This window comes from Panthera tigris, chromosome X (genome assembly GCF_018350195.1).
Source record: "Panthera tigris isolate Pti1 chromosome X, P.tigris_Pti1_mat1.1, whole genome shotgun sequence".
NCBI classification, from domain to species: Eukaryota; Metazoa; Chordata; class Mammalia; order Carnivora; family Felidae; genus Panthera; species Panthera tigris.
Window position 1 is genome coordinate 95,023,055 of NC_056677.1, and position 27,586 is coordinate 95,050,640.

The 27,586-nt window shown below is 39.8% G+C and overlaps 2 protein-coding genes across 2 annotated transcripts; one reads left to right on the forward strand and one right to left on the reverse strand.

The window, feature by feature from the left end:
• Window positions 1-497: 497 nt before the first annotated feature.
• SLC6A14 (solute carrier family 6 member 14) lies at window positions 498-23,178 on the forward strand. The gene is made up of 14 exons (XM_007087208.3): window positions 498-624; window positions 1,588-1,753; window positions 5,524-5,655; window positions 7,186-7,347; window positions 8,374-8,509; window positions 9,979-10,111; window positions 12,230-12,370; window positions 15,566-15,794; window positions 17,187-17,312; window positions 18,504-18,622; window positions 19,050-19,149; window positions 19,409-19,518; window positions 21,735-21,902; window positions 22,854-23,178. Exons 1-14 carry the CDS (start codon window positions 577-579, stop codon window positions 22,998-23,000), a joined length of 1,917 nt encoding a protein of 638 aa, XP_007087270.2. The 5' UTR covers window positions 498-576; the 3' UTR covers window positions 23,001-23,178.
• Window positions 23,179-25,419: 2,241 nt separating this feature from the next.
• CT83 (cancer/testis antigen 83) lies at window positions 25,420-27,315 on the reverse strand. Its single transcript, XM_007087209.3, is given in 2 exon segments — window positions 25,420-25,731; window positions 27,048-27,315. Coding segments are annotated over 2 exon segments (384 nt in total). The 5' UTR covers window positions 27,123-27,315; the 3' UTR covers window positions 25,420-25,422.
• Window positions 27,316-27,586: the final 271 nt, after the last annotated feature.

Sequence of the window (27,586 nt, forward strand, 5' to 3'; positions counted from 1 at the left end):
TGCTTTCTAGTGAGGGGAAAACTTTAAGAAATCCCAGGGCCCAGGACGATATGGTCTGTTCAGAAGAATCTTGGGGAACAGAATGGGCCCCCAGACGGTGTCCTTCTTCCCCTTCTCTACCCCCACCCCCGCACGCCAGTGGAGATCAGCATGTGGCATCGGGACAGAGACCAGACTAAGAGAGGAGGCTAGGAGGAAGCAGGGAACCCGGGAAAGGAGGTGAGATTGCGAAGGCACCTGCTGGGCTCTGAGTCAAAGGCTGTCAGTCACTTGGGCTCAGGCTGCTCCCTGCTCCGCCGCTCGCTCACAGCCCAGCCCTTTCCCCGGGCCAGGGCAGGGGATTGCTACACGCCAGCTTACCTGGGGAAAAACCAGAGCCTCACTTTGGTCCCTTCCGGTAATTGACACGACAGGGCGCCCTGAAAGGGGAGGGGAGAGCTCCCTCCATAAATGGTCCCACCCCTGGGCAAGGTGGCTCGCTCAGGCAGGTAGCAACGGGGGAGTGTGCACCTGTCAGCAGTCAAGCTCAGCCGCACTGCGAGACGAGGTGGAGCGAGCAGAGGGAGTGAGTCAACCATGGACAAGTTGAAGTGCCCGAGCTTCTTCAAGTGCAGAGGGAAGGAGGTAGGAGTCTGGAAGCGGCGGGAGGTGTGGGGGGCCGGGGAAGGAAAAACTTCAGGGGAAGCAGTCCCTGTATTTGCCGTCTGTGGCTGTTCCTTATTCTCCACGTTTCTCTTCAACTGCCTTCAAGTGTGCCTGAGATGTCCCCATAGAGTACGGGAAAAATAGAACAGGTCTTACTGGGGTCGCCAGAAGACTTAGGATCACCTCAACCTGTGCTTTGGGCACGCCCACAGAATCCTGTTTTCTGTCCCTCTCGGGACTGTGTCCATATGCTGGAGGGAAATGAGGAAATGCACTGTCCTTATCTGACCTGAGGAAACTTCTATACCCTAGAGCAGCTAACAGGTTGGGAGAATTTGTCTAGGAATATTATACTGTGGCTTTCAGAAAAGCACTGATTTTACTCTCCAAGGCAAGGAGAGAAGTTAAACTTCCCTTAACTCCAAACATCCCAAACTATCAGCTCATGGGAAAGAGAGTCTGTAAATTCTTTTCGTTTGTCTGTTTTAGTGGAAGCTAAATTGGATCCTTCTTCTCAAAGATCCCATACAATCTCCAGGGTGTTCATTTTACCTAATTCATCTTTAAGGCTTTTGTATTTGAAACCTTATTCATTCGTCCACCTTCTTTTGCCCTTCATGCTGGGTACCCCGTGTAACCTTTCCATCAACATTTGGATGATCTTACCCCCAAAAGGAGTAAACATCTCCACCTAAAGAGGGTTTTTTTTTTTTTTCATTTTAAGAGGTAAATGTTGTAAAGTAAAAACAGCCATTAGCAGAAATGTCCTCAACCTTTGAAAAGTGTTTCCCTCGGCTATGGCTTTCTGGGTTCATCCTGTCTGTCTGTCTGTCTGTCTGTCTGTCTTTGAGTGTGTGTGTGTGTGTGTGTGTGTATGTAATTATGCTTCTGTGGACTTTTAATAGCATAAAGACAAACTCTTGATATCGTCTCTTCTACCAGAAAGTGACAGCTTCATCTGAGAATTTCCATGTTGGTGAAAATGACGAGAATCAGGACCGTGGTAACTGGTCCAAAAAATCGGATTATCTTCTATCTATGGTTGGATATGCAGTGGGCCTGGGAAATGTGTGGAGATTCCCCTATTTGACCTACAACAATGGCGGAGGTATTTCTCACCCCCACCCCCCAACTTCTTTCCCTTCTAGTTTAAATGGGGTGCTGTGTGGCCTCTGAGGCTATTTTGAGAACTGAGGAAAGGCAGGTGATAGTTTGAGTTAGTGGGAAGATGGGGAATAAGCATACTTCATTCATCATCAGACTACGAGTTGCTAGCTCAAGTTGGGCAGGTGGCAACTTCTGAGTTTCTGATTTAAATGTGTTTGGCTTAATGTAAGGCTGAATCTAGACGAAAGGCAGGGAATTCTCATTCTAAAGCAAAGTTCAAATACACTGTTTGCTGGAATAGCGTGAGGCATTCCGTTCTGGAAACACGAGTGTGGAAGGAGTTGGTTAAAAAATAAAGGTTTAGGGGCGCCTGGGTGGCTCAGTCGGTGAAGCGGCCGACTTCAGCTCAGGTCATGATCTCACGGTCTGTGAGTTCGAGCCCCGCGTCGGGCTCTGTGCTGACAGCTCGGAGCCTGGAGCCTGTTTCAGATTCTGTGTCTCCCTCTCTCTGACCCTCCCCCGTTCATGCTCTGTCTCTCTCTCTGTCTCAAAAATAAAATAAAACGTTAAAAAAAAATTAAAAAAATAAAATAAAATAAAGGTTTAGTATTTTAAGCTGCAATATTCAGTTACATGTATTCCAGACTGGATGGGCCGTGTAGAAGATCCTTCCAAAATGCGATGAGAATTTAGTTCAAGACCAGATGTTCAATTTCTGCCAAATGATACTGTTTATACCTATAGATCATTAGGGAAGACTCAATTAGAACCGAGAGAATAAAATAACTCTGAGGTGACACACAGAGGGAAACAAAATGAATTGCACAATTCTCTAGTAATGTCGAAACAACTTTTCACTTACACCATATTTTATTTACTTGTAATTACAGGTTCTATTAGAAGTGTAGAGGTTCCATGCCCTTAGATTTCATAATTGGGAACCAGTGAAACTGTGCCACTATAATTATTTTTCTTGGTATAATAGGATTTTGTGTGGTGATGTTTCAATCTCATATTCCTTGTTAATTGGTTGCATTAGAACATTCATATGGGCCTTTGGAGCCTCAAGAAGCAAGGTCTGTTTATCAAACACTTCAAGTGTTGGTGGCATAAACTCCCCTCTCCGGAGCCTACGTTGTTGAGTCACGGGCTTGGTCTAAGTTTGAACTTGAAAATGAGTTAGGAATACAATCATTTTGGCGTCTAAGTCCTCAGGTCACGCGTAGTGAAGAGCGTACAGACTCCTGTCTAGCCTCTGGTGTTCAGGTTCAGAAATTCCCCGTGACTTGACATCATACATAGGCCCAGTAGTTGCCATGCATTTCCAGGAACTATGTTAAACAAGGTCAAATAGAGAGTTTTAAACGTAGGCCCCCAAATGCTATTAGTGTATATGCTATCTTCTTCGCCCTCATTTCCTCCAAATATTAATATATCACATCAGCTCTCAGTTTTTAGAGATCGTATCATTTGGGTAACGGGGATCTAGGCTCTTTCGACTGCTTTTTTGCTCTTCTGTCCAAGGGTAGGAGAGGAACAGGAAATTCAGATTTGTCAAGGATTAATGATCAGAGTTTTACATATGGTCAGGTTTGGAAAACCATTGCTAAAATCTCGACTCATTGTCATCTGTAGATTCTTCTTACCAGTTTATGAAAAAGAGGTATCATACGACCTTAGGGTCTAGGTCAGCAGCGTTAACAATTTGTGGCCACTGTATTTTATTCATAATCTACCAGTTGTGGTTGTTATTAATAAAAAAAATAATATAATAAGTAAAAAGCTATATATACCACTGAGGAAAATAATCCTTTTTTTTTTTGAAAAAAATATAATGGGCTAGTAAAATTTACCTTATTATTGTATTTGGACAGGGATATTTTGTATTCCTTCTCTTTATATTTATCATTGGTGGGACTTAAACTTCTATTAGTCATAGTAATGATGCCACGTGCATTGCAACATCTATAAAAACATATTTGTCTCTATGTTCTAGTGACTAGTGACTTGTACATAACAAGTATTTTATTGTCTCATTATTTTTAATAGAATAAATTTTGAGGGTTGGGAAAATGTAATCCCCAGGTATGATGTTACAATATCGTAATATGAAAGATACATGAGGAAAACAGTGTAACATGGGTGCATGAAACGTACATAATTCAAAAACCCGTTTTTTTATTCACTGATCCCCATGTTTTCTTACTAAACTTTGTTAAGACTTCTAGAGTGCTTGATCAATAAATTTAATACTTTGTCCCTGCTTCAGCCTACAATCTGGCAAACGTTCAAATGAGCAATATTATGCCCCAGGTGTGGGCAGAATAAAAGTAAAATAATAAAAGTTTTATTTTATTTATTTAAAAAATTTTTTTTAATGTTTATTTATTTTTGAGACAGAGAGACAGAGCATGGACGGGGGAGGGTCAGAGAGAGAGGGAGACACAGAATCCGAAGCAGGCTCCAGGCTCTGAGCTGTCCGCACAGAGCCTGACGCGGGGCTCGAGCTCACGGAGTGTGAGATCATGACCTGAGCCAAAGTCGGACGCTCAACCGACTGAGCCACCCAGGCGCCCCTAAAATAATAAAAGTTTTAACTTACAGTACCAAAAAGGATCTGGATACTCTAACGGTAAGAGATTTAGTCTGTATAAAATAAAAAAGTTGGGGCGTCTGGGTGGCTCAGTTGGTTGAGCATCCAACTTTGGCTCAGTTCATTATCCCACAGTTTGTCTGTTCGAGCCCCACGTCGGGCTCTGTGCTGACAGTTCTGAGCCTGCTTCTGATCCTCTGTCCCCCTCTCTCTGGCCCTCCCCTGCTCATTTTCTCTCTCTCTCTCTCCCTCCCTCGAAAATGAATGAACATTAAAAGAAATAAGAATAAAATAGAAAAGTTAACTATGAGTAGACCTCAAACCTTCAGAATCTTTTACCAAAAACAGGACATTTCTTATTGAGGAAAGACTCTTACGACTCTCTGGGGAATAATATCCTTAGTTGCAAACACTTCTGCTCTAAAACACATTTAGCATTTGCACCCGAAGTCTTAAAAAAAAAAAATAGACTACTTATTTAGAAAGGACAAAAGAGGGAAACTAACTTTGAACATCTACGATGTGTGTGCCATCTTGCCAAGTGTTTTCACATAGGCTCTGTAATCGAACCCTTGCCACATACTGATGAGTTATTCTTGTCCTCCCCATATATGAGGAACCCAAGGTCCGGAGGTTAGGTAAATTGCCCCAGGTCTCATAACTAGCACATGGTGGAATCAGGGTATAAACCAAGGTGTATCTGGCTCCAAAGCCTGTGATCATTCACCTCCTCTGGATCGCTTTTTATAGGCTATAGTTTTTTATTTTTATTTATTTTTATTTTTAGAGACAGGGAGAAAGAGAGAGAGAGCAAGCTGGGGGGGGGGAGGGGCAGAGGGGCTCGATCCCCAGCAGTGACATCATGACCTGAGCAGAAATCAAGCGGTGCGGATGCTCAACCCCCTGAGCCACCCAGGCGCCCCTTTAGGCTATTGTTTTTAATGACCCCAGCAGCGTCTTTAGGTAACACTAGACTCCCATTTCGCAGATGAGGAGGTCAAGGTTTAGAGCATCAACTACTCTCTCACAGAGAGTAGTAAATCTGGGGACTAAACCCCGTCAGGACCGATACAGGACCCACTGTATCAGAATGCTTTCAGAGTGTTATGTTGGTTGTCAAACGGTCATCGAGGTTTTCGTGACATAATGGCGCTTTGGTTCTATTTTGCATGTTTCAGGTGCCTTCTTGATACCTTATGCGATCATGCTCGCGCTGGCTGGTTTACCCTTGTTCTTTCTGGAGTGTTCACTGGGACAATTTGCTAGCTTAGGTCCAGTTTCAGTTTGGAGGATTCTTCCATTGTTTCAAGGTTGGTATCACAACGTTTTCCCTATGGTGCTTATTGGCCTATTTGGCGTATAGAGCTGTCCCCACTATGTGGCGTTAAAATGTTTCCAATTTGGACATGGGAAAGGCAAAAGAGGCATCCGTTTTTTTTTTCCTCTGAACGTTTGCCAGCATAGAATTTACAGACCAAATGTTAATTTGGAGTTCTGTTTCTCTCGGGCTGACGGTATGGAAGGGACCGGGCGGGGGCGGGGGGGGGGGGGGAGGATGCTAGAGGGTGTTTAAGGGTGTCATTATTCTCCTATTTTCACCTTTTAAATTCCTCTGGCACACAATTGTAGTCGTGTTGCGTATTAACTTCCCGGGAAGTGCCTCGATTGTCATTTAGCATCAAACAGCCCTCCTGCCTGAAGATTAGTTTCAATTGCTGCGAACTATTTGCAAAAGCCTCAATGCAGCGTCAAAAATAAATTGATAGTGAGGTGCATAGAACAGTTGTGCTGGAATATTGAGGAAGCCACCGCAGAAGCTAGTCTTGAGCGTTCGAGTTCTATTCAATGTTACACGGCAGTTTGACACCGGAGAGTTCAAGAAACTTCGGAAGTTTAAATTCAGATGGGTACGGAGTTGTTGAATGTTCTTTACATGTACTTGGAGAAATCCTGTGCATTGGTTCGGAGGCTTTGTCTTCCACTTGTTAAAATAGTGTTTGTTGGTTGGTTTTGAATGTTTATTTATTTGTTTATTTTTGAGAGAAAGAGAATGAGCAGGGGAGGGGTGGAGAGACAGGGAGACAGAATCCCAAGCAGGCTCCGCGCTGTCAGCCCAGAGCCCGATGTGGGGCTTGAACCCACGAACCGTGAGATCATGACCTGAGCTGAAATCAATAGTCAGATGCTTAACCCAGCCGCCCAGGTGCCTCTGTTTGTTTTTAAGAATAGGACCCACTGTGACAAGAATTTTCTGACTGAATAAGAGAGTCATGGCCATGGGTGATTGCTCATGTGAACTTGATGGATTAATAGAGCTTCTGCCCTTGATCTTAGTACCATTTTCTAATTAACTGAAAAACCGGTCTGAGAAAGCCAATCACCAACATAATTTTAAATTTGAGAAGAAAGCTATTTAGACAGTAGTTAGACTGCCTCCCCCCTCCTGCTCAAAACAAGGAAAGGCAAAGAAAATGTCTGAACCAGCCTTCTCATTTTAAAATAGATTTGGGGAGGGGCGCCTGGGTGGCTCAGTCGGTTGAGTGTCTGACTTCAGCTCAGGTCATGATCTCGCGGTCTGTGAGTTCGAGTCCCGCATCGGGCTCTGTGCTGACAGCTCAGAGGCTGGAGCCTGTTTCAGATTCTGTGTCTCCCCCTCTCTGCCCCGTCCCCGCCATGCTCTGTCTCTCTCTGTCTCTCAAAAATGAATAAACGTTAAAAAAATATATAAAATAAAATAAAATAAACAAAATAGATTTGGGGACATTGAGATGCAGTTTTCTTAACGAATTAGCAAAAGAAATTTCACTTTTTTAAAAAATTTTAATTGTTCTCTTTTCCAGGTGTGGGAATTACGATGGTCCTGATATCCATTTTTGTGACAATCTATTACAATGTCATCATTGCCTATAGTCTTTTCTACATGTTTGCTTCTTTTCAAAGTGAGCTACCATGGAAAAATTGTTCTGTTTGGGCAGATGATAACTGTAGCAGGTCGCCTATAGGTAAGCTACATTTATTTTTTAAAAAATTTGTGAACTGAGCGTTGTTCTTCTATATTTTCTAATAAGCTTAAAGGGTTACATTATTTTCTAACCAATTTAGGTGCAATTCAAAGTGAGCCATGGGTTATTGATGAAAGCAGAATAAAGCCTGGATAACTTGAAAATTGATTGGTGCAATCCGTTCATTTCTGAGGGCAGCCAGTAAAAACTAAGCCATCATTTGGAGTGGGCAGGAGAGAAGGAAGAAAATGGGAAAGTGGGAGAGAAAAGCTCTACCCATGATAGCACTATAGTGAAGCCTTGGATTGCGAGTAACTTGTCCTGCGGGCGTTCCACAAGACGAGCAAACATTTCCGATAAGTTTTAACTTGATAAACGAGCGGCGTCTTGCCATATGAGTTGTACGTGGCACCGAGTGTCACGTGATCACAGCTGAGCCAACGGTTCTCGAAATTCGCTCTGGTATACGAGGGCTTGGGATTACAAGCATGTTTCCGGAACGAGTGCTGCTCGCAAACCAAGATTTGTATTGTGTTTCAGCAGCTGGAGAATGTCCGTCGTCTCCATCGTGTGTTGCTGGTCTTTGGGATCACGTGATATTGAGACTGTAGGCTATTACTACTGGGATTGCCTATGTCTATCAAAGAATAAAGTGATAAAGCTTTCATGCTTCTTAGCCATTTAAAGGTATCACTTATCTATATAGGTTCAATAAGTCTACATCCTAAAAATTCCATAGAGCACTAAATCCCATCTGAAATGATTGTTACTTTATGGCAGTTATTACTATAAACACAATCCTAGTAAAGGGGCAGACATTTTCATACTCACCCCAAGCTTAGTATTAGAGAAGACTTAAGATGCCGAGCACTCAGGGTTTATTCCATTTGTAAGATTTCTCCTCTGCCCTCACCAAGTAACAATCTAAACAGTTTATTTTACCATTCATACTTTTTTTTTTCCAGGAAAATACTTTTCTAAAACTAAGTACGTGTGTCTGTGTGTGCTCTTCTTTATAATTTTTAGTTACTCATTGTAATGTGAGTACAATGGGGGACATCATCCGAGTAAATAAAAGCTGGTTAAGCACCCACAATTTGACTTGCATCAATGGAAGTGAGGCTTATCAGCCAGGACAGCTTCCCAGTGAACAATATTGGGAGTAAGTATGTTAGACGATCTACTTTTTTTTTTTTTTCAGTGTTGATTTATTTTGAGAGAGAGAGAGAGTGAGCATGAGCAGGGGAGGGGCGGAGAGAGAGGGAGAGAGAATCCCAAGCAGGCTCCGTGCCACCAGCTTAGAGACCGACTCGGGGCTTGAACTTGCAGACCGTGAGACGGTGACCTGAGCCAAAACCAAAGGCCAGACGCTTAACCGACTGGGTCACCCAGATGCCCCAGATGATCTGCTTCTTAAACAGAGGTGACGTAAAATTTTTTGTAAATAACAGTAAAATAGTGATCAGCTCTTTCCTTACCTCATGTTAGTAGGACAAAAAGGGGAATCAGAACAAATTATGCTGCATTTGACTCAAATGCTTACCCAGCCTGTGTGAGAAGTAGTAACCTGCAAAATCAGCTCATAGTCAATAAATGGTCATTTAAAAATTCCTTATTAAATGAGCAGAATACTGTCAGCAATGGTTTATTCATTGCTTTTTAGGTCTAAGTTAGGGCATTGCTTTGAAGAAAAAAATACTCACATTTTGGACTACAATGAGCAAATTCTAATAATAAACAGCTGGGTGATGAGTAATATTTGGAGTAAAATTGCTATTTATTTAAGGCTGAAATTCTTCATTGTCTATTTTACTTATAATTGTCATTACATGGTAAAAATAGATATGTGAGATTATATATATTATTATATATATGTTATGTATATATTATAGAGAAATATATATATATATATATATATATATTTACTTGTATTAATTTTAAATGATCTCTTCTTACTCTCCTTACTTCTACCTACCTTTGACCCTTACCAAACTTCCTTGAATAACGCTGTAATGAGTTCTTCCTCACCGAAGTGTTAATGCTCTGTGGCCCTTTTAAAATTTGGATCTTAAAATGTTCCCAAACATAAAGCAAAGAATTAAAATCCTAGATCCACGCACGTCTCTAACAGAAATCATTGAATGTTACAGAAAGCCTTTGAAAAAGGCATACAAATGGGGACCAGTCTAGGTTTGATGCTAACTAAAAGCGCGATGAATAATTGAATATAATTTTCGGGGTTTTCTTCATCATTTTACTTGGAGAAAAAATATGGTGACGAATGAAAGAAATAACCTGATGTAAGGTTATTATTATTATTATTATTATTATTTTTACATAAAGGAGCTTTGAAATACGAGGGGGGAAACCACAGCTACAGGAACTAGTAGATGTTTTATTTGAGGGTTTGGAACTCTGCACTGGCCACAGTTAACGCTCACATGCATAGCCTAGCTTTTCATTGCACTACGTTTGCCCCTCTTTACAATGGTATCGATAAAAACGTCCCATGACGTTGATGTATTGAGATAGAATACTCATGGAACATCCTCCTGGATGACGGATGTTGCAGAATTCGATGTAGTAGGACCAGCGATTCTGTGTTCATAAGAAGGACTTGTGTGCTTTCAGCAAAGTGGCGCTCCAGCGGTCAAGTGGAATGGACGAGACTGGGGTAATTGTGTGGTATTTAGCACTTTGTCTTCTTCTGGCTTGGCTCATAGTCGGAGCAGCGCTATTTAAAGGAATCAAGTCTTCTGGCAAGGTAATTCGGAAAACACATTAGATAGTGATGTAGCTCTTTTCCAACTTCGTTGAAGTTCAGTGGCAAGCATAATCAAAAGCATGTTTTTTCTATAACGGGAACAATTCAAATGCGTGAAAAGCTTTCTAAGGAGGCGGCTTGGCTGTAAGAAAATACATAAGATCCCCGCTATTGGTATAAATAAAACAAGAAAAAACTAGTACTAGAGTCTGACAATGACAGCTGACCCTTGAACAAGTCTGGGGTGGGGGGCGCCAACACCCCCACCCTGTGCAGTTGAAAATCCTACTATTGTTGACCAGAAGCCTTACTGATAGCGTAGCCAATTAACACCTATTTTTGTACGTTATGTGTATATTTTTAATGTTCATTTATTTTTGAGAGAGAGAGAGAGAGAGAGAGACAGAGCGTGAGCAGGGGAGGGGCAGAGAGAGGGAGACACAGAATCTGAAACAGGCTCCAGGCTCTGAGCTGTCAGCACAGAGCCCGACGCAGGGCTCGAACTCACCAACGGCGAGATCATGACCTGAGCTAAAGTTGGACCCTTCACCGACTGAGCCACCCGGGCGCCCTGTTACATATACTAAATACTGTATTCTTACAATAAAGTAAGCTAGAGAAAAGAAAATGTTATTAAGAAAGTTCCAAGAGAAAATACATTCACGGTACTGGATTTATCGAAAACAATCCTCATATAAGTGGACCCGTGCAGTTCAAACCTGTGTTGTTCAAGGGTCAGCTGTACCCAGAAGTTGGACCCTGCTAGTCAAGACAGCATTCTGAGGCTTGGGCATATATTTTTAAATTGTCTGTCCTATTATATAAATAAGCATCTTGAATGGAATTATGTATTGCAGTGTTGGGTTTGGAAAAGTCTAGATCCTTGTTAGATAGGATTAGCATCAGGAAATTCTACAGCTTCCCCAGAATGACTCAGAACCCTCTTTTTGTCCTCTTCTGAAAAAAACCATTAGTGTTGTCCCTCTGTATGGTTTTATGTTTTAAACTTTCAGAGAGCATCTTGGCAACTTCAGGGAACAACGTGAAATTTTCTCCATGAACAGTTGTGCAGCACCCAGAGAAGTGAATATTTATGTGTTTGTAACTGCTAGGCCGAAATCTCCTAAAGATGGAGGCATAACTGTGGACTCTCTCGAGTCCAGAATATCTAGACTATCTAGACTATGTCTAGAATATCTAGCACGTTCAGTTAACGTAAAATTATAATGAGATGCCACTACATCACGCAAATACTGTGCCCCTCAGAGAGTCCGTGGAAACCTTCGAAAATAATGTTTCAGTTGCACATTTTGGAAACCTGTGGCTCCTTTGTGACGTTAGTATTGAAATAATCCCTGAAAGGCCATTTGCCTAGGCAGTTCATTTTTATTGGTCTCGGGCTGGCTTTAAATCGTCTCCCCGGGCCTATTGTCAAACATAGGACATCTATGGATCAAAGAAATCATCCACATTGACGAAAAGCCAGCCTCAGAGGCAATCTGCTCATCTGGAACCATGTGTTATCTAGGCTACGAGCAGCGCACTTGTATCTGTGCTATCAAATCTCTTAATGGCGGCTTTAAGGATAATAATACCAAGGGTTCAGTATTCGCTCTAATCAGCCTTCATGAGATTTGGTCATCTCGTGGGAGATTATGTTCCTTCTCCTTGGGGAGTGGAACCCCCAAGGGAGAAGGGAACCCTTCTCCTTCTCCCATCGCAGGGTTTAAGACCATTTCCTTTCCCATCTCAATGTAGTAATTTACCAAGAAGCAATACTCTGTCTCCTCAGACATTTAAAAAGACATATTTAGGAAAGCAGTCCACCTAGATTCCAAGTTGCTACTGCTGAGGTCTCGTGTATTCACAACGTGAACCCAGGAAATATTGCTTCATACATCGGAGTGTTTTGAAAATGGATCATTTGAGAGTGGGGAGAACAGAAAGACAAAACAATGGCAACTTTGGTATGGCTATCGCCAGATTCATTAGTAACTTACGAAGTCTTTGATACTGTATTTTGCTGATCTCGACTGGCTAATAACTTTGTTTGCATACAATTCAATACCACGGCTGAAAAAATCTAACTTCTTAACCTCTGGTTGTTTTTCTTGGTAGGTGGTATATTTTACAGCCATTTTCCCCTATGTCGTCCTACTCATCCTGTTAATTCGGGGTGCGACTCTGGAGGGCGCGTCGAAAGGCATTTCATACTATATTGGAGCACAGTCAAACTTTACCAAACTTCGGGAAGCTGAGGTAAGACTTCACTTGGATTTCAAATTATCCGAGGAGGTAAACCTTAAAAGCAAACACTGAATAGGAGTGTCATAATGGAGTGGTTGGCAAAAGAGTACGCAGTTAAGATTATTAGTGTTTCCGTCCATAAGGAAGTGCTTTGTTATTGGAAGTGAGATCATCATTTTGAGAGGTAAGATTTTAAAAGCCATTTTATGCATATAGCTGATTCTGTACGACCAGAAGGGTCTGGGGCCTATTGATCTGAAAGGGAACATTTCACGCGAGATGCCTACCTACAAGTTGCCGAGTAGGACCGTGAGACTTCTTGGATACACTATATTTCAAGATTACAGCCGCGAGTTTAATGGTCTAATGTGCATTTTAATTGTCTTCCAAGTTAATATCCCCAAATTAAAATCGAAGTGTACCTAATGGATTATGCTGTTACAACACAAATTTGAAGTGAACGAAGCATTCCATAAACAAGGCTGTTATAAACCTAAACATGTGCCATGAATGTGAATTGGGTAAACCCTCTTTTAGCTCTCATCCATTGCCAGAGAGTGGCTGTGTGTACCAGCAGTTTGCTATTTTCTAAATACTTCCAATCTGGATATTTAATTATTTGTTGTAGAATCTTTCTGGTAATCCAGTCAAATTTATCAGTTTTTAGTCATGGAAATCTATGTATCCTTTGCCTTTTTCGAAAATTGAGATGTCAGTCTCTGGCCTTTGGTTTCCTGTGCCCAAATAATTTTCCCTCAATAATTAACCACAACGGCCTTACGTGCTTTTAGAATTATGAACTTTTATTGTTTTTAGTCTTGGAGATGTAGCTTGATGTGTCCGCAGGCCATTTGTTTATCTCTTCATTTATCTTGAGTCTCACGTCTTTTAACCTTGTTTGTTAATATCTTCCCAACTCGAGGGCCATTTTTGATGATGAATAAGAAACAAATAAAATGGAAGTTGGTACTCATCATTTTCTCTCTGTTAGGTTGTTAGACAAGATAAAATATTAATTAATGCGCTTTCAAAATGGTAAACTGCTATCTAAACATTGGCAATGATTTTAATCACTGCTGTTAGGTTACATTGTGCTATTATAGATGGCAACATTTTCCCTAAGAAGTGGACCCTCCATTTTCCTTAAGCTTCATAACTTTGAGCACCGATGAAAAGCCCCTTTGATATTCTTTAAGAGACGTTTACAAGCCTGAAAAATGTATGTGATTATTTCACATTGGTCTGTGTTTCATTGTCTCTATTACCTTTAAAATATCAGACCTAAACCTAAAGCTCCTTGTGAAACATACAATTGAACCCCCCTTCTTCCTCGCCCCCCCCATACAAACAGTACCTTCACTCTTTCTTTGGGTTTGCTGGTAACGAGAATTATTTCTTAGATTTTTTTTTTATTTCTCATAATCTGTATTCTGAGCCTGGGATCACAAATATGCATATTTTTTCCTTTTCTTTGGCCATCTGAACTCTGTTGCAGTCTTTAGGAGAGCAGAGAACCATACACGTCCATAGCTAGAAGACTCTTCTGGTCTTCAGTGATGATTTTGCTAACTCCTTCATTTTATAGTGATGAAATTGAAACCCAGAAAGAGTCACATTTAGTTAAGTTTACACAGCCAGCTGGTGCATCTTGAATTAAGGTTTTCGAATCCCCAAATCAGTTATTTTGTAGGTAGCTATGAGATTGATAGGTATGGAGATTATAACTATGTTTGGAATTTTGCTTCACTCTTATTTGCAACCTTAGGTACACATCATGGTATATCCTCTGGCATTTTTATAGAACCCAGACCTGCCACACTCATTTCTAAGATCCCCTTAACTCACATATGCATACAAAATGTGTCAAGTAAAAGCAGCTGAGAGATCAACATAACCACGTTGTTCATCTCTTAAAATGTACAGCTGCCTAAGAAATGAGCATTTCGTTTCTAATGATTTTGTTAGAATAAGTGAAATAACCATTATATACCATCTATGTATCTATGTATCTATCTATCTATGTATGTATCTATCTATCATCTATCTGTCTTATCCTGTCTACCCATCCATCTATCCATCCGTCCATCCATCCATCCATCCATCCATTTTGCTTTCTACTGGCTTCCTGCCATTATAAAGTAATTATAATATAATAATAATCTAACATCAAGCTCTATTCTGAAGACCTAGTAATATTTTACTCCCTAACCACTTTTATTCCTATTGGAAATAGATTACATACTTTTCAAGGGGGGAATTAGAGTTTTTAATTTCCATAAAAGAAACCAAGTATCAATTTATGATTATTTTCCTTAATAACAATAATAGCTACCATTGAGCACCCTAATTGCTTTACAGATACTATCTTAGTACATTCTCACACATCATCCCTAGGACATCAATAATAATAATTGGATATATTTTGTTCTTTTGATTTATTTTATCATCATCATCATCATCTTCATCACCATCTCCATTTTACCGATGAACAAACAGGCTTAAAAACGTTATATAGGGGCGCCTGGGTGGCTCAGTCGGTTAAGCGTCCGACTTCGGCTCAGGTCATGATCTCACACTCTGTGAGTTCGAGCCCCGTGTCGGGCTCTGTGCTGACAGCTCGGAGCCTGGAGCCTGCTTCGGATTCGGTGTCTCCCTCTCTCTCTGCCCCTCCCCCGCTTGCACTCTGTCTCTCTTTCTCTCTCTCTCTCAAAAATAAACATTAAAAATATGTTTACAAGTGTTCAAAACCATGTACCTTTAACTAAACCATATGAATCTGTCAATATGTTTTCAGTTTTGACTCACAAAATTGAAATTGCATTTGGTTCAAATTGATAATGGAGAAATCTCATACAACACTGAATGAAAAAAGGCAAGTTGTGCAAGTCTCCAAGGCATTAAGAAAACTTTGCTGTAAACTCCGCTAAATACCGTGTTGTTTGGGTAGACACATTTATCTAGTTAAAAAATATAAAGGAGAACAAGTCAGGATAGCAGTTACCACTGGAAGTTGAAGGGTGATGTCAGAAAAGGGTGCTTGGAGGCTTTCGAACACTGGTAACTTTTTCCTTTTTAAGCTGGGCAGTGGGTAGTTGGCGTTTACTTCCTGACTACTCATATTCACTCATTTGTATATATAAACATATTTTACAGAAGTGTAACATTTAAAGTGCATGTTTTGAAATACTAAGTTGCTTTTTCTTATAGGTTTGGAAAGACGCGGCCACTCAAATATTTTACTCCCTTTCGGTGGCTTGGGGCGGCTTAGTTGCTCTATCATCTTACAATAAGTTCAATAACAACTGCTTCTCAGATGCTATTGTAGTTTGTTTGACAAACTGCCTCACCAGCGTGTTCGCCGGATTTGCTATTTTTTCTATATTGGGACACATGGCTCATATATCGGGAAAGGAGGTCTCTCAAGTTGTAAAATCAGGTATGTAACGCTCTATATTAATAACTTTGATCAATTCAGTGCAGCTCATTTAGGAAACACTAATATATTTTATAGCAATTTACTGAAAGCACTCAAGCAGGATTTAGGGCGTTGCATTTTCTTTCTCATTTCATCTTAGGTAATTTGATTGTTTTAATGATGTGGTACTTCTCGGATGATCTCAGAAAACAGGACTATATTAGGGAACAGTTGTTTAAGAAGATATTTTTATTGAATTCTGTTTAGTCCTTAACATGAACTACTTATTGTACAATTACAAGTATCAGGCATCATGCGTGCCTTTACATGCGTTATCTTCGTGTATGTGTCTGTATATATACATGTGTGTGTTCATATATATAGGACTGTATGAGTGCAAGGACAGTATTGTGTCTGAACTTTTAAGACACATCAGATCTCGTATAGATAGAAACCCAAGTGACTTTGAGTGTCCAGCTTTAAAGGAACCTGATTAATGAACTTCCTAACTTTAAAGCCATTAGCTAGGGATGCTTAATTATCTGGCTGAGATTCTCAGGAAAAGAATTCTAGGGTCCTTAGTAGTAGGAATTCCTCCTTAAATTTTTATTTATGGCCAGCATTTGATGGAGAGGCCAATGCAGGAGAATAGAATGTTAGGACTAGAAGGGACCTTATGGATAATCTAATGTCCAGCTCCTCACTTCCAGAGGAGGGACGGACAGTGACACAGTACAGGCTCGCAGCTAATTCTCCTGAATGCAAGGCCAGTCCTCTGGGAGTCTGGAGAAACTCAACATACTTAAAACGAAGTACCACCTACTTGGAAGAAATTTAAAAGCCCCTCTAAAATTAATACACATCAAATATGAAATAAGAGTCAGTTTCTAGTTTAGTTACATACAATCTTGCAAGTGTCCGTATACCAATTAAAATGCCACTACAAATAGTGATTCCGGGTGAACATTTGGAGAGACGGCCGAAGACTAGAAAGGTAGTTCCATAAACATATCTTTCTCGATAGCGTAATTCTTTCAGACTTTCTAGGCTAAGGCGACTTCCTTTAGATTCCTGGAGTGTAAGACCGTCGTTATTCTTCACGAATCTTTAAAAACACGAAATTTGGCTAAACAAAATCGTTGAAATAGTTAAGATTTCTTATGTGAGACATGTGCCGCTCAGAAAATTTTTCTCACGAGCGTAATTCTTGTCACGTGCTCGCGTTACCGCGTCGACTGAACGACCAGGTCAAATATTTTTAAAAGTGGAAATGAAATAGTTGCTCAAGAATGTATACCATGGATCGGGTTGCCAAATTGAAATGAAAGTTTTCTAGTATCTTATGTTGAAAATGTCCAAATATGTGAACTGTTTGGCAACTAATTTAAATTCCACGTCATACATTTTTCTTAGGTTTTGATCTGGCGTTCATTGCTTATCCAGAAGCTCTAGCCCAACTCCCAGGTGGGCCATTTTGGTCCATATTATTTTTCTTCATGCTTTTGACTTTGGGTCTCGACTCTCAGTTTGCATCCATTGGTAAGTAATCCTTCCAGGGTTAGCATATCCCTCTTATATTTTACTCATGTTTCCCCTGCTTGAAAATATCCTTTTCCTATCCTTGTTGTCCTCGTCAGCTTTTACTCTTAGAGTCTGCAAATTCTTTTTAACTTAATTTTAAATACAGAAAAATACGAAGTACTCATGCCGTAGACACCCGAAAGGAACAGGCGTTTAACACCTTATATTTGCTTCAGAAATGAAATTGAAGCTCCCTGTGTTTCTGTCCCGAATACGATTCACATTTCCCAGAAGCTTCCTAGAAGCAACCGTCACCACGGATTATGTGTGGCACTCAGTCCATGTTTGTAGACGCTGCATATGTATCCATAAATAACACCTAAATAAAATTTTGTCACATAAACGTGAAGTCTCATAGCATACGTGTCACCCTGACGGCTGTTTTTTTTACATGTATTGTGAACCTTTGTTGACACGTGCTCATGTAGATCTAGTTAATTCACAATCTGTCCCCATAATGATGGCCATTTGGATTATTTCCACTTTTAAAACGCACGCACGCTACTGCAGTGATTACTCTGGCACATGGCTCTGCGTACACATGGGGATTTTCCCTAGGGTACACAGCTAGAAATTCTGGAACAGTCTTCATCGTATCACTCTTACATAAAATATTTTAATAGTCAACTCTGTACAGTATAAAGTCTGGCTTTCTCTAGTTGACTTTCAAAGCCCTTGAACATTTTAAACCTGCATCTTAATCCTTTCGGTCATACAACCTTCTATTTTTAGCCAGGATTGTTTCACGAACCCATTTATTTCTTAAACCTGGAAGGCCTTTCTGTCTCCATGGTATTTATTCAAATATTCACCTTATTTAAAAGTTCTAGAATTCTTCCTTCCCCATAACCCTCTTGCAAACTACTTCAGCCCCAGAGATCTGTTACCTTGTAGTTACCACCAACGAAAAGCCTTAAAAAACAGACTAGAACCAACAAATGAAGAGGGCCGCGTTCGGTTTTTTATCAGAACCAACAAGTGGTGACTGCAAAGAGAAAGGACACTATGGATTTTTAAAAGCCGGGAGTAGGACCCAGAGTATAGTCTCTTCATATATTTGTAAATGTGATTAATAGAAGTGGAATTCTTGGGTTAAAATTATCGGCAAGTGAGTTGACATTAACCCGCCATTTTTCTCCCCTTCTGAAGAAACGATTACAACAACGATCCAAGATTTATTTCCCAAAGTGATGAAGAAAATGAGGGTTCCTATAACTTTGGGTTGCTGCTTGGTGCTGTTTCTCCTTGGTCTCGTCTGTGTGACTCAGGTATACTATAGTATTTTTACACAGACAAATCATTCGTTGGAATGTACTTCATAATCTACATGAGGAAACAAAGGTTTAAGAGGATGTTCCGTGACAAGTCTAAGTCTGCCTTGGATCAAGGGTTTCTGAGTTTTAGCCCAGTTTTTTTCCCCATTATAGCACAATTTCAATGGTCAGTCTATTTTGAAGAGGGGAGGAGACCCAATAATGGACAACTTCCCCAATTACAATGAAGTCACATATCCCTTTTGAGATATTTAAAGCCACATTTGTCTTTACATTTGAAAATGTTCCTGTTTCACATCTTAGCACAGGTGAAACCAAGGAGCATTTGTGAAAATCAAATGAATAGATTCACTTTAAAGACTTCGTCAGTCATAAAAATAATTAAAATATACTTAGAGGGGATTTGGTGTTCTTTTTGTAGGCTGGAATTTACTGGGTTCATCTGATTGACCACTTCTGTGCTGGATGGGGCATTTTGATTGCGGCTATACTGGAAATAATAGGAATCATCTGGATTTACGGTAAACAGTAACTACAGAATTACCTACACATTTCATTACAGTAATTTAGTTTGGTTCCTTTTCATTATGTTTACCGTAATAGTAGAGTATAATATAACTGGGAAAATTGATAATGAAGCAACTTGTAGTTAAAAGCGTATACTCCATTGCTGCAGTATAGGAAAATGTTTAGATAGAAAGATAATTTGGGGCCACAATGATTAAAGGAAGAAAATGTGAGCAAGGGCTGAACGCACTTTTTTTTAAAATTTTTTTTAAGGTGGGAACAGATTCATTGAAGATATAGAAATGATGATTGGAGCAAAAAGGTGGATATTCTGGCTTTGGTGGAGAGCTTGCTGGTTTGTCATTACACCTCTTCTTCTGATTGTAAGTATTAATATGCCATGAATTTGGTATCAATAATATATATATTATTATCTATATAAATGTTATATATATATATATAACATGAATTATATATATAACATATATATAACAATATGAATTATTCTTCAAGTTTATTTCTAATATAAACTTGAAGAATAATTCATATCGGAGACAATAAAGCAAACTAATGTCATAAATTAATGGCTTCCAACTTTTGCTTTATGACTGGCACCTGCAAGCGGCCTAAATTAAAACGCCTTTGCAATATTGCTTTTGAGGCTATAGGTTTAAACATTTACCATTTGAGAAAAAGAACAGGCTCCTATAGACTTACAGATCTTACATATTTAAAAATTCTCAATAGAATAAGTAAAAATGGTTCATTTGCTCGTTCGCTAAAAATATGCCGAGTCATCTACAATGTTCCTAACCTCTCTGCTAAGACGCAGGCTCTTCTCTTCAAGGAATGCGATCTAAATACACAAATTGCTAAGAAGCAACACTCAGATTTTAATGCATAATTTTTCTCTGTATGGGAAGGTATTTACGATCTGAAATTGCTAAAAGAAACTCACCGCTGTCAACAGAGGCAATGGTTCATGTTAAATTCAACAATGGGTACTATTTAAGAAACCGAGGGAAAGCAAAAGATATCTTACTGGACAGACACGGCATATAAACAGGAAACCTTTGAAGAACAGTTCAGCGCAGTAAATGACTGATTGACAAAAACATTTCACAGGATGGAGGATTACTGTCTTGGTAGAGATGGGGAGGTGGCAAAAATTCATAAGGGGACATCTGTTGGTTCTCACTGCCTTCATGCATTCAATAATTTGATCCAGAATTTGCTTCACATCTGAAATATTATGTTTGTTTTAGAGGGTGTTAAGATTTATTTATTTACTTACTTACTTAATTTATTTACATTTCATAAGGTCAGTTTCAAGCAGCGAGCAGTTTGGGACTGGATGTACTGAATCAAAATATTTCAGACGCCCCATATTCTAGCTAAATGATTTGGGCTGTGCTACTAAATATTGTTTTCCTCATTTGACAAGTCTCCATAATCAAATAAGCCCTTTATCAATTTAGAAGACCTCACTATACTTTTTAGCCAGCTAGTTTTCATTGATTACACAGCTTTGACAATGGGATTTAATTTCAAATGCAAAAGTATTAATATTAAGGGTTATACATTACCATCTATTTTGTATAGTCATGTGAGGTCATGGATACTCTCCAGGATCCCTCATCCATTCTCTTGTAGTTATGTAAAAAATCATGGCAACTGGGAAATACATTTAAATTACTTAAATGAATGGAATTAATCTATTTAATTTTAATATGAAACTTGAATATCTATTTGGTAAAGATTCTTACATTCTATTTCTCCACTGCTTTTAGTAAAACAAAGACAGCTAAATCTAGAGAAACTAGGAGGTGACTCTGGCTTTTGTTTATTTAGTTTTGTTTGCTTTACAGATTTCTAAAGAGTTAGATTTAATGTGGCAACATGTCTAGATTTTTTTAAAGATTTTTTTTTTTTAACTTGACCTCAACTTCAGTCTTTTCACTGTTAAGATTCCGATTTCACTGTTTTGCCCATACACACATTGAGCTTGTTCTTCTCTGCCAGAGAGGCTGGAGGTGACGTGTGCTTTGGTAAATATGTACCAAATGTGTGTGAATGCGTGTGTGTTTCAGGTGTGGAGCAAGGACTGCCCTGTGCAGTGGGAGATAATAGAAACAATTGCTAAGCAAGGGAGCAAAGCCTGTTCACTAAAGGGTACTTTACATTCTCCTATACGCTGGCTAGCTTATGGCACAGAATAAAACCATACTATTATAAATTAAAGTTAAAAGGTCAAGGACAGAAATGTTCAGGTATTATTTTACTTTCAGCCTGATATATTTCCTGGGCATTGAAAAACATGTGGCACAAGTATTTGCACCTTTTGCACAGATACGGAGGTGCTCGTTTTGGAAGAATCTATTCAAAGCCAAATGCAAGTTACTTAGATTGGTTCATTTAGAATTATCTTCTGGCTGGTTACTGGGTTATTTTAGTCGCTTGAGTGTATCTTCATTGTGATTGCTTTTGATGGATTATTTCCAAGGAAGGGGATCAAATGCCTCACAGTTAGTGCAACAGAAATCACTAGTGCAATAAAGTCTAATCTTTAGCATTGTTTGTTCGTACTTTATTTTCACAGGCAATTTTGATCTGGTCATTGGTGAAATTTCATAGGCCTAATTATGCCAAAATTCCATACCCTGACTGGGGAGTTGCTCTAGGCTGGTGTATGATTATTTTCTGCATTATTTGGATTCCAATTATGGCCGTCGTAAAAATAATTCAAGCTGAAGGAACTATCTTGCAAGTAAGCACATTTATATCATTCATTTATTCTTTAAATAGAGTACTTATGATCCACATGAAGATGACTCATACGGTGGTAAGAGGGGATTATGAGCCTTTAGGCTACTTCTATGCCTGATACAATCATCTGACTACTGTGTACATAACATTGCTTTTTATTTATATACCTGTGTGTCTTGTACTAGATTATAAGCTCCTTTAGGGAGGAGTCCTATGTTGCTTGCTGCTGTATCCTCAGGCCCTATGAAGAGTGTTCGGCACGTACAAGTTATGCCATTTATACTTGTGCTGAGTTGTCCCTGAAGATGACACAAGGCACATGACCTTTTTGCTTTAGATCTACGATCTTCACTTTAAAAGCATTGTCCGGTTATAACGCATGTCCTAATAGCGTGTGCAGACTTGAAAAAGCCTGGTAAATGATCTCGAACCCCATCTAGACCCTGAGTGATCCCTCTTGCACGGAGGCCCAGGGGGATGGGGTTGATTATGACATCTCACTAGGACCATGACTGGGACAAATGTCAGGAGTCAGGTTTTAAATAATTTCCCAAGCCCATCCAGATCAACGGTTTGACCCCGGGGTTCCCTTTCTTTGGTTCCAGGCATACACTGGATTAAATCCTCACCTGACTCTCACTCTCAGGGAAGGACAGCAATGTCAGAGAATTCAGTGGTGGAATAATGGGCTCATACACTTCCTTTTAAAATCATTTGTAGGCTCGGTTATTTTTGTTTTGTAGTCAATGTAATTCTATTCACAACTAGTTAACTTTGAGTATCATTTTTTCTTAGCACACCATATTAAGAATTTTGATGATCGCTTTTGACTTTTCTGCGGTTCCCGTGTCATTTTGCTTAGCGAGGAAACTTAATATTCTGCAAAGGAAATATGGTTTGATATTTGATACGGTCTAAAACGTGCCTTTTTTTTTTTTTTTTTTCTTTTCAGCGCATTGTAAGCTGTTGTAGACCAGCTTCTAACTGGGGTCCGTACCTGGAACGACATCGTGGGGAGAGATACAAAGACATGATAGGTCCTAAAAAAGAGACTGGCCATGAAATACCTACTGTCAGCGGCAGTAGAAAACCAGAATGAGATCTAATTTTTTAAACAGACGTGGTCATGTAAAGTGATAGCTTTAGAATCAAGGAAAATTTTATTTATTTGTACGTTAATTGAGTAGAAAAATGTACATACTATGTCCATAATAGTATAAACTTGTTTTCCCACCTAAGCAGGAATGTGATATAATGTGAATCTACTAATACTTAACAATGTGATTATTATATTTCTTTTTAGATCATCTATCTGTATAACACATATGCAGCTGTCTCTATTTCACAATAACACTTTTGTAAATATTACCATAATATTTTTCTAACATGCTGAAGACTTTATTTTGAGCCGGTTATTTAGAAAATTGTTATATTTTCTATTATACAAGTTTTAAAAAATTGTTTGCTATATTTTCTTAGTATACAAGCTTTCTTTTCCATAAAGCTGGGGAAAATAAAATCAGTATATTTAAAAGAAAGTATTAAAGTTGAAGGCCTTATTTAACTATAAATGCTATACATATATGCGAAAAATGGACTGTGTATATGAGCACTGTAGTTTAATACAATGGCTTCGATCAAATCTAAGACCTTACGATTGTAATATATAGTTAAGAGATGAAGCAAAATGATGTTTGTCTTATTTGAGTAAGTTACTATGTACACGTGGTAACTTATTTACATACTTATAGGAGATAAATCTGTCAAACTTGTCAAGAATGAAGGAAGGCAATTAGAAAGTCCTATGTCCCAGTTTCCTTACAGAAGATAATGAAAACAGATCATTGGCAGGTTCATACATCGATCAGGTATTACTGACCACTGGTTTAAGCCTCACAGCCTGGGATGATGAACATTGCTGAAATATGCAAGAAACTTTTCAGCTATTCTTAAAGGTTCTTAACTAGGGCTTCAGAGAACATTTAAAACTGACATTATACATAGTATCTTTCTACGTGTATGTGTACATGCATTTTTCTGGGGAGAGAATCTACAGCTTTCAACAGAATACCAAAGGGATCTGTGGTTCAAAAAAGTTTAAGAACCGCATCACTATTTCTTCTGGCTTTTTGTTGTTGGCAAGTGAAGAAGGAAAGGAATCATTTTACGCCTTAATTTCGGATACATTTTAAATTCCTTTTCCTCTTCTTTTCTACTGAAGATTAAGGGAGGAAGAGATTAAGGTATTAAATTTAGACTGGTAACTTATTTGGGGGGAAGGGGCAGGAAGTAGGTAAACAGGCTTATGACTGAAAAGTCTCAGGGAGCTATGTACAAATATATAACATAAGCTTGTGTTCGGTATTTTAAGGATTTTCTTTGAGGGTACGTCAAGTGCTGTTAGTGAACTTCAACAGGTTAATTCCTCAGTTACACTGGATTTTATAAAATATTGGAAATAGATGGCTGATGAGAGTTTAGAAATACTTTTTCTTATTCTTAGTCCATATTACACTACATGCATCCCATCATTATATTTTGGTGCCATCGGAGGCGTCAATTTTTCACCACATAGAAAAACGCGTGCCATTTTCTATAGGTGAATCTTGCAATTCAGGGAAGCGTTAGGCACATTTCTAAGGAAATGATACCAAATTGGTGGGGGAGAGGGTGATGGGGAGGCAATCCCTTTCAAGAGCTGACTGCAAGGAGTAAAGAGTTTGTGTGACTATCTTTGCAAGTGTATAAAACGAGATCTTAACAGTGCCTGGCAAATTTCAGGGTGCTCAATGACAGCTCCTGTTAACACAGATTCAACAGTGGTGAGGGAGTATCCCATAGAATAGAGTTCCATCAGATCCTACTTCCTTTTTGGTTTTAATTTTTTTTAATGTTTATTTATTTTTGAGAGAGACAGAGTGCGAGCAGGGGTGGGGCAGAGGGAGAGGGACAGAATCCGAAGCAGGCTCCAGGCTCTGAGCTGTCAGCACAGAACCCGATGCGGGGCTTGAACTCACGAACCACAAGGTAATGACCTGAGCTGAAGTCCGAGGCTTAACCAACGAGGCTTAACCAAGCCACCCAGGCGCCCCAAGATCCCATTTTCTTTAGTGCAAAAAGACATTTGCAATATTTTCTTGTACACCAAAACTCTTTTTCACATGTGAATGCAATTAAAATCACTATATCTTAACTATATTTTTATGGTAGCTTATTTTTTTTAAAGCAAACCTTTGGAACTGTTATTCTCTATTGTGCTCTCATTCCTTGCCCAGTACAACATTTGTATATTTTATATAAATATATAATAAACATTTATACATATTAAATACCATATTTACATATATATAATATATATAAATGTATACATATATAAAACATGTAATCAATTCTTTAAATGTCAGTAAAAGCAAATTGATAAATGTCTGGATTTTGTACCTGACTTGGCAACCCCTCCCCTTCTAAACAACAATTCATTTGGTATGAATACATATAATCAAATGAATTCACTCAAAATGCCTTTAATGACTGCCTTCACTCTCATTACATTCTCTAAGCCTGTCAGTGGATTTACAGTTAGCTAATGTCCCATTTAAACCCTTGATAATTAGGAAATGTTCCAATTCAGCCAGCTTGTATTCCACGATCCTGAGTTTTATCAATATTCACTTCTGCGTGGCTATCGTGTGTGGGGAATTAATTAAGATACCCTGAGAGATGCTGTCGACTGAAAGATTCTTATCAGTATTGCTCTTAGTTGACCCAGTAGAAGAGGTTGCTCTTACTAGTGCAAGAGAAGTCGAATTGGATGACATTTCACCAACGCTGTTCTGTAAGGGAAGGCAATTATACATATGTAGGTTACTGAGTCTAGCAATTTCCAAATACAGCTGATGTTTGAACATGGTGGGAGGTTAAAGACATTGATTCCCTGGGCAGTCAAAAACCCACATGGAACTTTTGACTCCCCCCAAACTTAACTACTAATAGCCTATTGTTGACCAGAAGCCTTACAGACAACGTAGTCGATTAACACGTATTTTGTGTCTGTATTACATACTGTATTTTTACAATAAAGTAAGCTAGAGAAAAGAAAATGTTATTAAGAAATTGTAGGGGGGGCGCCTGGGTGGCTCAGTCAGTTAAGCATCTGCCTTCGGCTCAGGTCATGATCTCACGGTCCGTGAGTTGGAGCCCCACATCCGGCTCTCTGCTGTCGGGGCAGAGCCCCCAATGGACCCTGTGTCCCCCTCTCTTTCTGCCCCTCCTCTGCTTGCTCGCGTGCATCTGCTCTCTCAAAAATAAACAGAAAACTTTAAAAAAATTAAAAAAAAAAGAAAATAGTAAGGAAGGGGAAATACATTTATAGTAGTGTACTGTATCAAAAGAAAATCAGAGTATAAAGACCCACGAAGTTCAAACCTATGTTGTTCAAGGGTCAACTTGAACTATCAAATAAGATGCTTAGTCTTGGGTACCAAAATGAACTGACTGTCCCCCCCTAAGTGGTTGAAAATCCGTTGAACAACAACACTGATTTGGAAATACGCTCTTCCCAAAGACTGAAAAAAAAAAAATTTGTATAAAGTAGCCTGTTAATATCAAAATGTTGTATTTTGGGCTTACATTTCCTGGACAGTCCAGTAGGTTTATACTTGGACCCTGATCCTTATCTCAGAGGACCACTAAAGCCCTAAAGTCATTTGCAACTTTAAATATCACCAGGAAACCCACAGTTTGAACGGAATTATTTGCGAACGCCCAAAAACCTGTCCTAAAGATGGCTGAAACCAGGGGAGAAAGAGGCAAACCAACCTAAGGGGAAGTAGAAGCTAGAGAAGGAATAGATTCTTAAAATGGGAGGCGATGGCGGAGCGTGGGCCCTCTCAGCTCTGCTTTTCAAGTGGATGAAACGCTGACCACGTTACTTAGTGACTTGGGACTTTTTCCAACAGACCACGGCCGTCGGATGGTTGGTCAAGAAGAGGGAAGTGCGGGGGTACACATCCGGGGCTCTTCGAAGAATGAGGCGACCTCCCCTTCCTCTTAGTTTACTGTTTTAGTATCTTTCTATTCACAAACACCTCCCTCCCCCTCCACGGACCACCTGACTGCATCCAATTCCAATTTCTCTTACACGCTTTACCCGAAAGCGGCTCTTCCAGACGACAAGCAGGAAAGCGAACACGATAAAACTCAGTAGAAGCAACAGCATGCTCATGTTTTCTCTTCGGCCTCTCCTCCCCTCTAGGCCACGGAGGCACAAGACTGGCAGTTGGGAAGCAGGGGACCCTAGTCGTCCCCCCGAGTATGGAAGCCGTAGGCCACGATGCTAACTAAGCGTCCCGCACCGCCAGGCGCGACTGGGAGTCGCCTCAGCCTTTGGCTTCACGTAGTCTAACCGGCAATTCTGAGTCTGCCGCCCTCACAATTGAGCGCTTCCGCGAGGGCGCTACGTCACAATCTGATGACGTCAAACCCGGAAGCAGGCGGCGCCTGCCATGGCCTACCCGGTGGTGGCGTCGGGTTGTTGGCGAGGGCCGCGAGAGGCAACGGGGGGCGTTTGGGAATTCCGGGCAGCTGAAACATGGTAGAAACACAAGACGCCAAGCTGATGAAACACGAGTTTTAAACAGTGCTCGTCCCTCCTTTTCTTTCTCGCTTAAGACAGGTTTGTCTCCGCTG

Coding starts and splice junctions, on each gene's coding strand:
- SLC6A14 (XM_007087208.3), top strand. CDS start 577: ATGGACAAGTTGAAGTGCCCGAGCTTCTTCAAGTGCAGAGGGAAGGAG. Junction 1,754..5,523: donor GACCTACAACAATGGCGGAG/GTATTTCTCACC, acceptor TGCATGTTTCAG/GTGCCTTCTTGATACCTTAT. Junction 5,656..7,185: donor GATTCTTCCATTGTTTCAAG/GTTGGTATCACA, acceptor TCTCTTTTCCAG/GTGTGGGAATTACGATGGTC.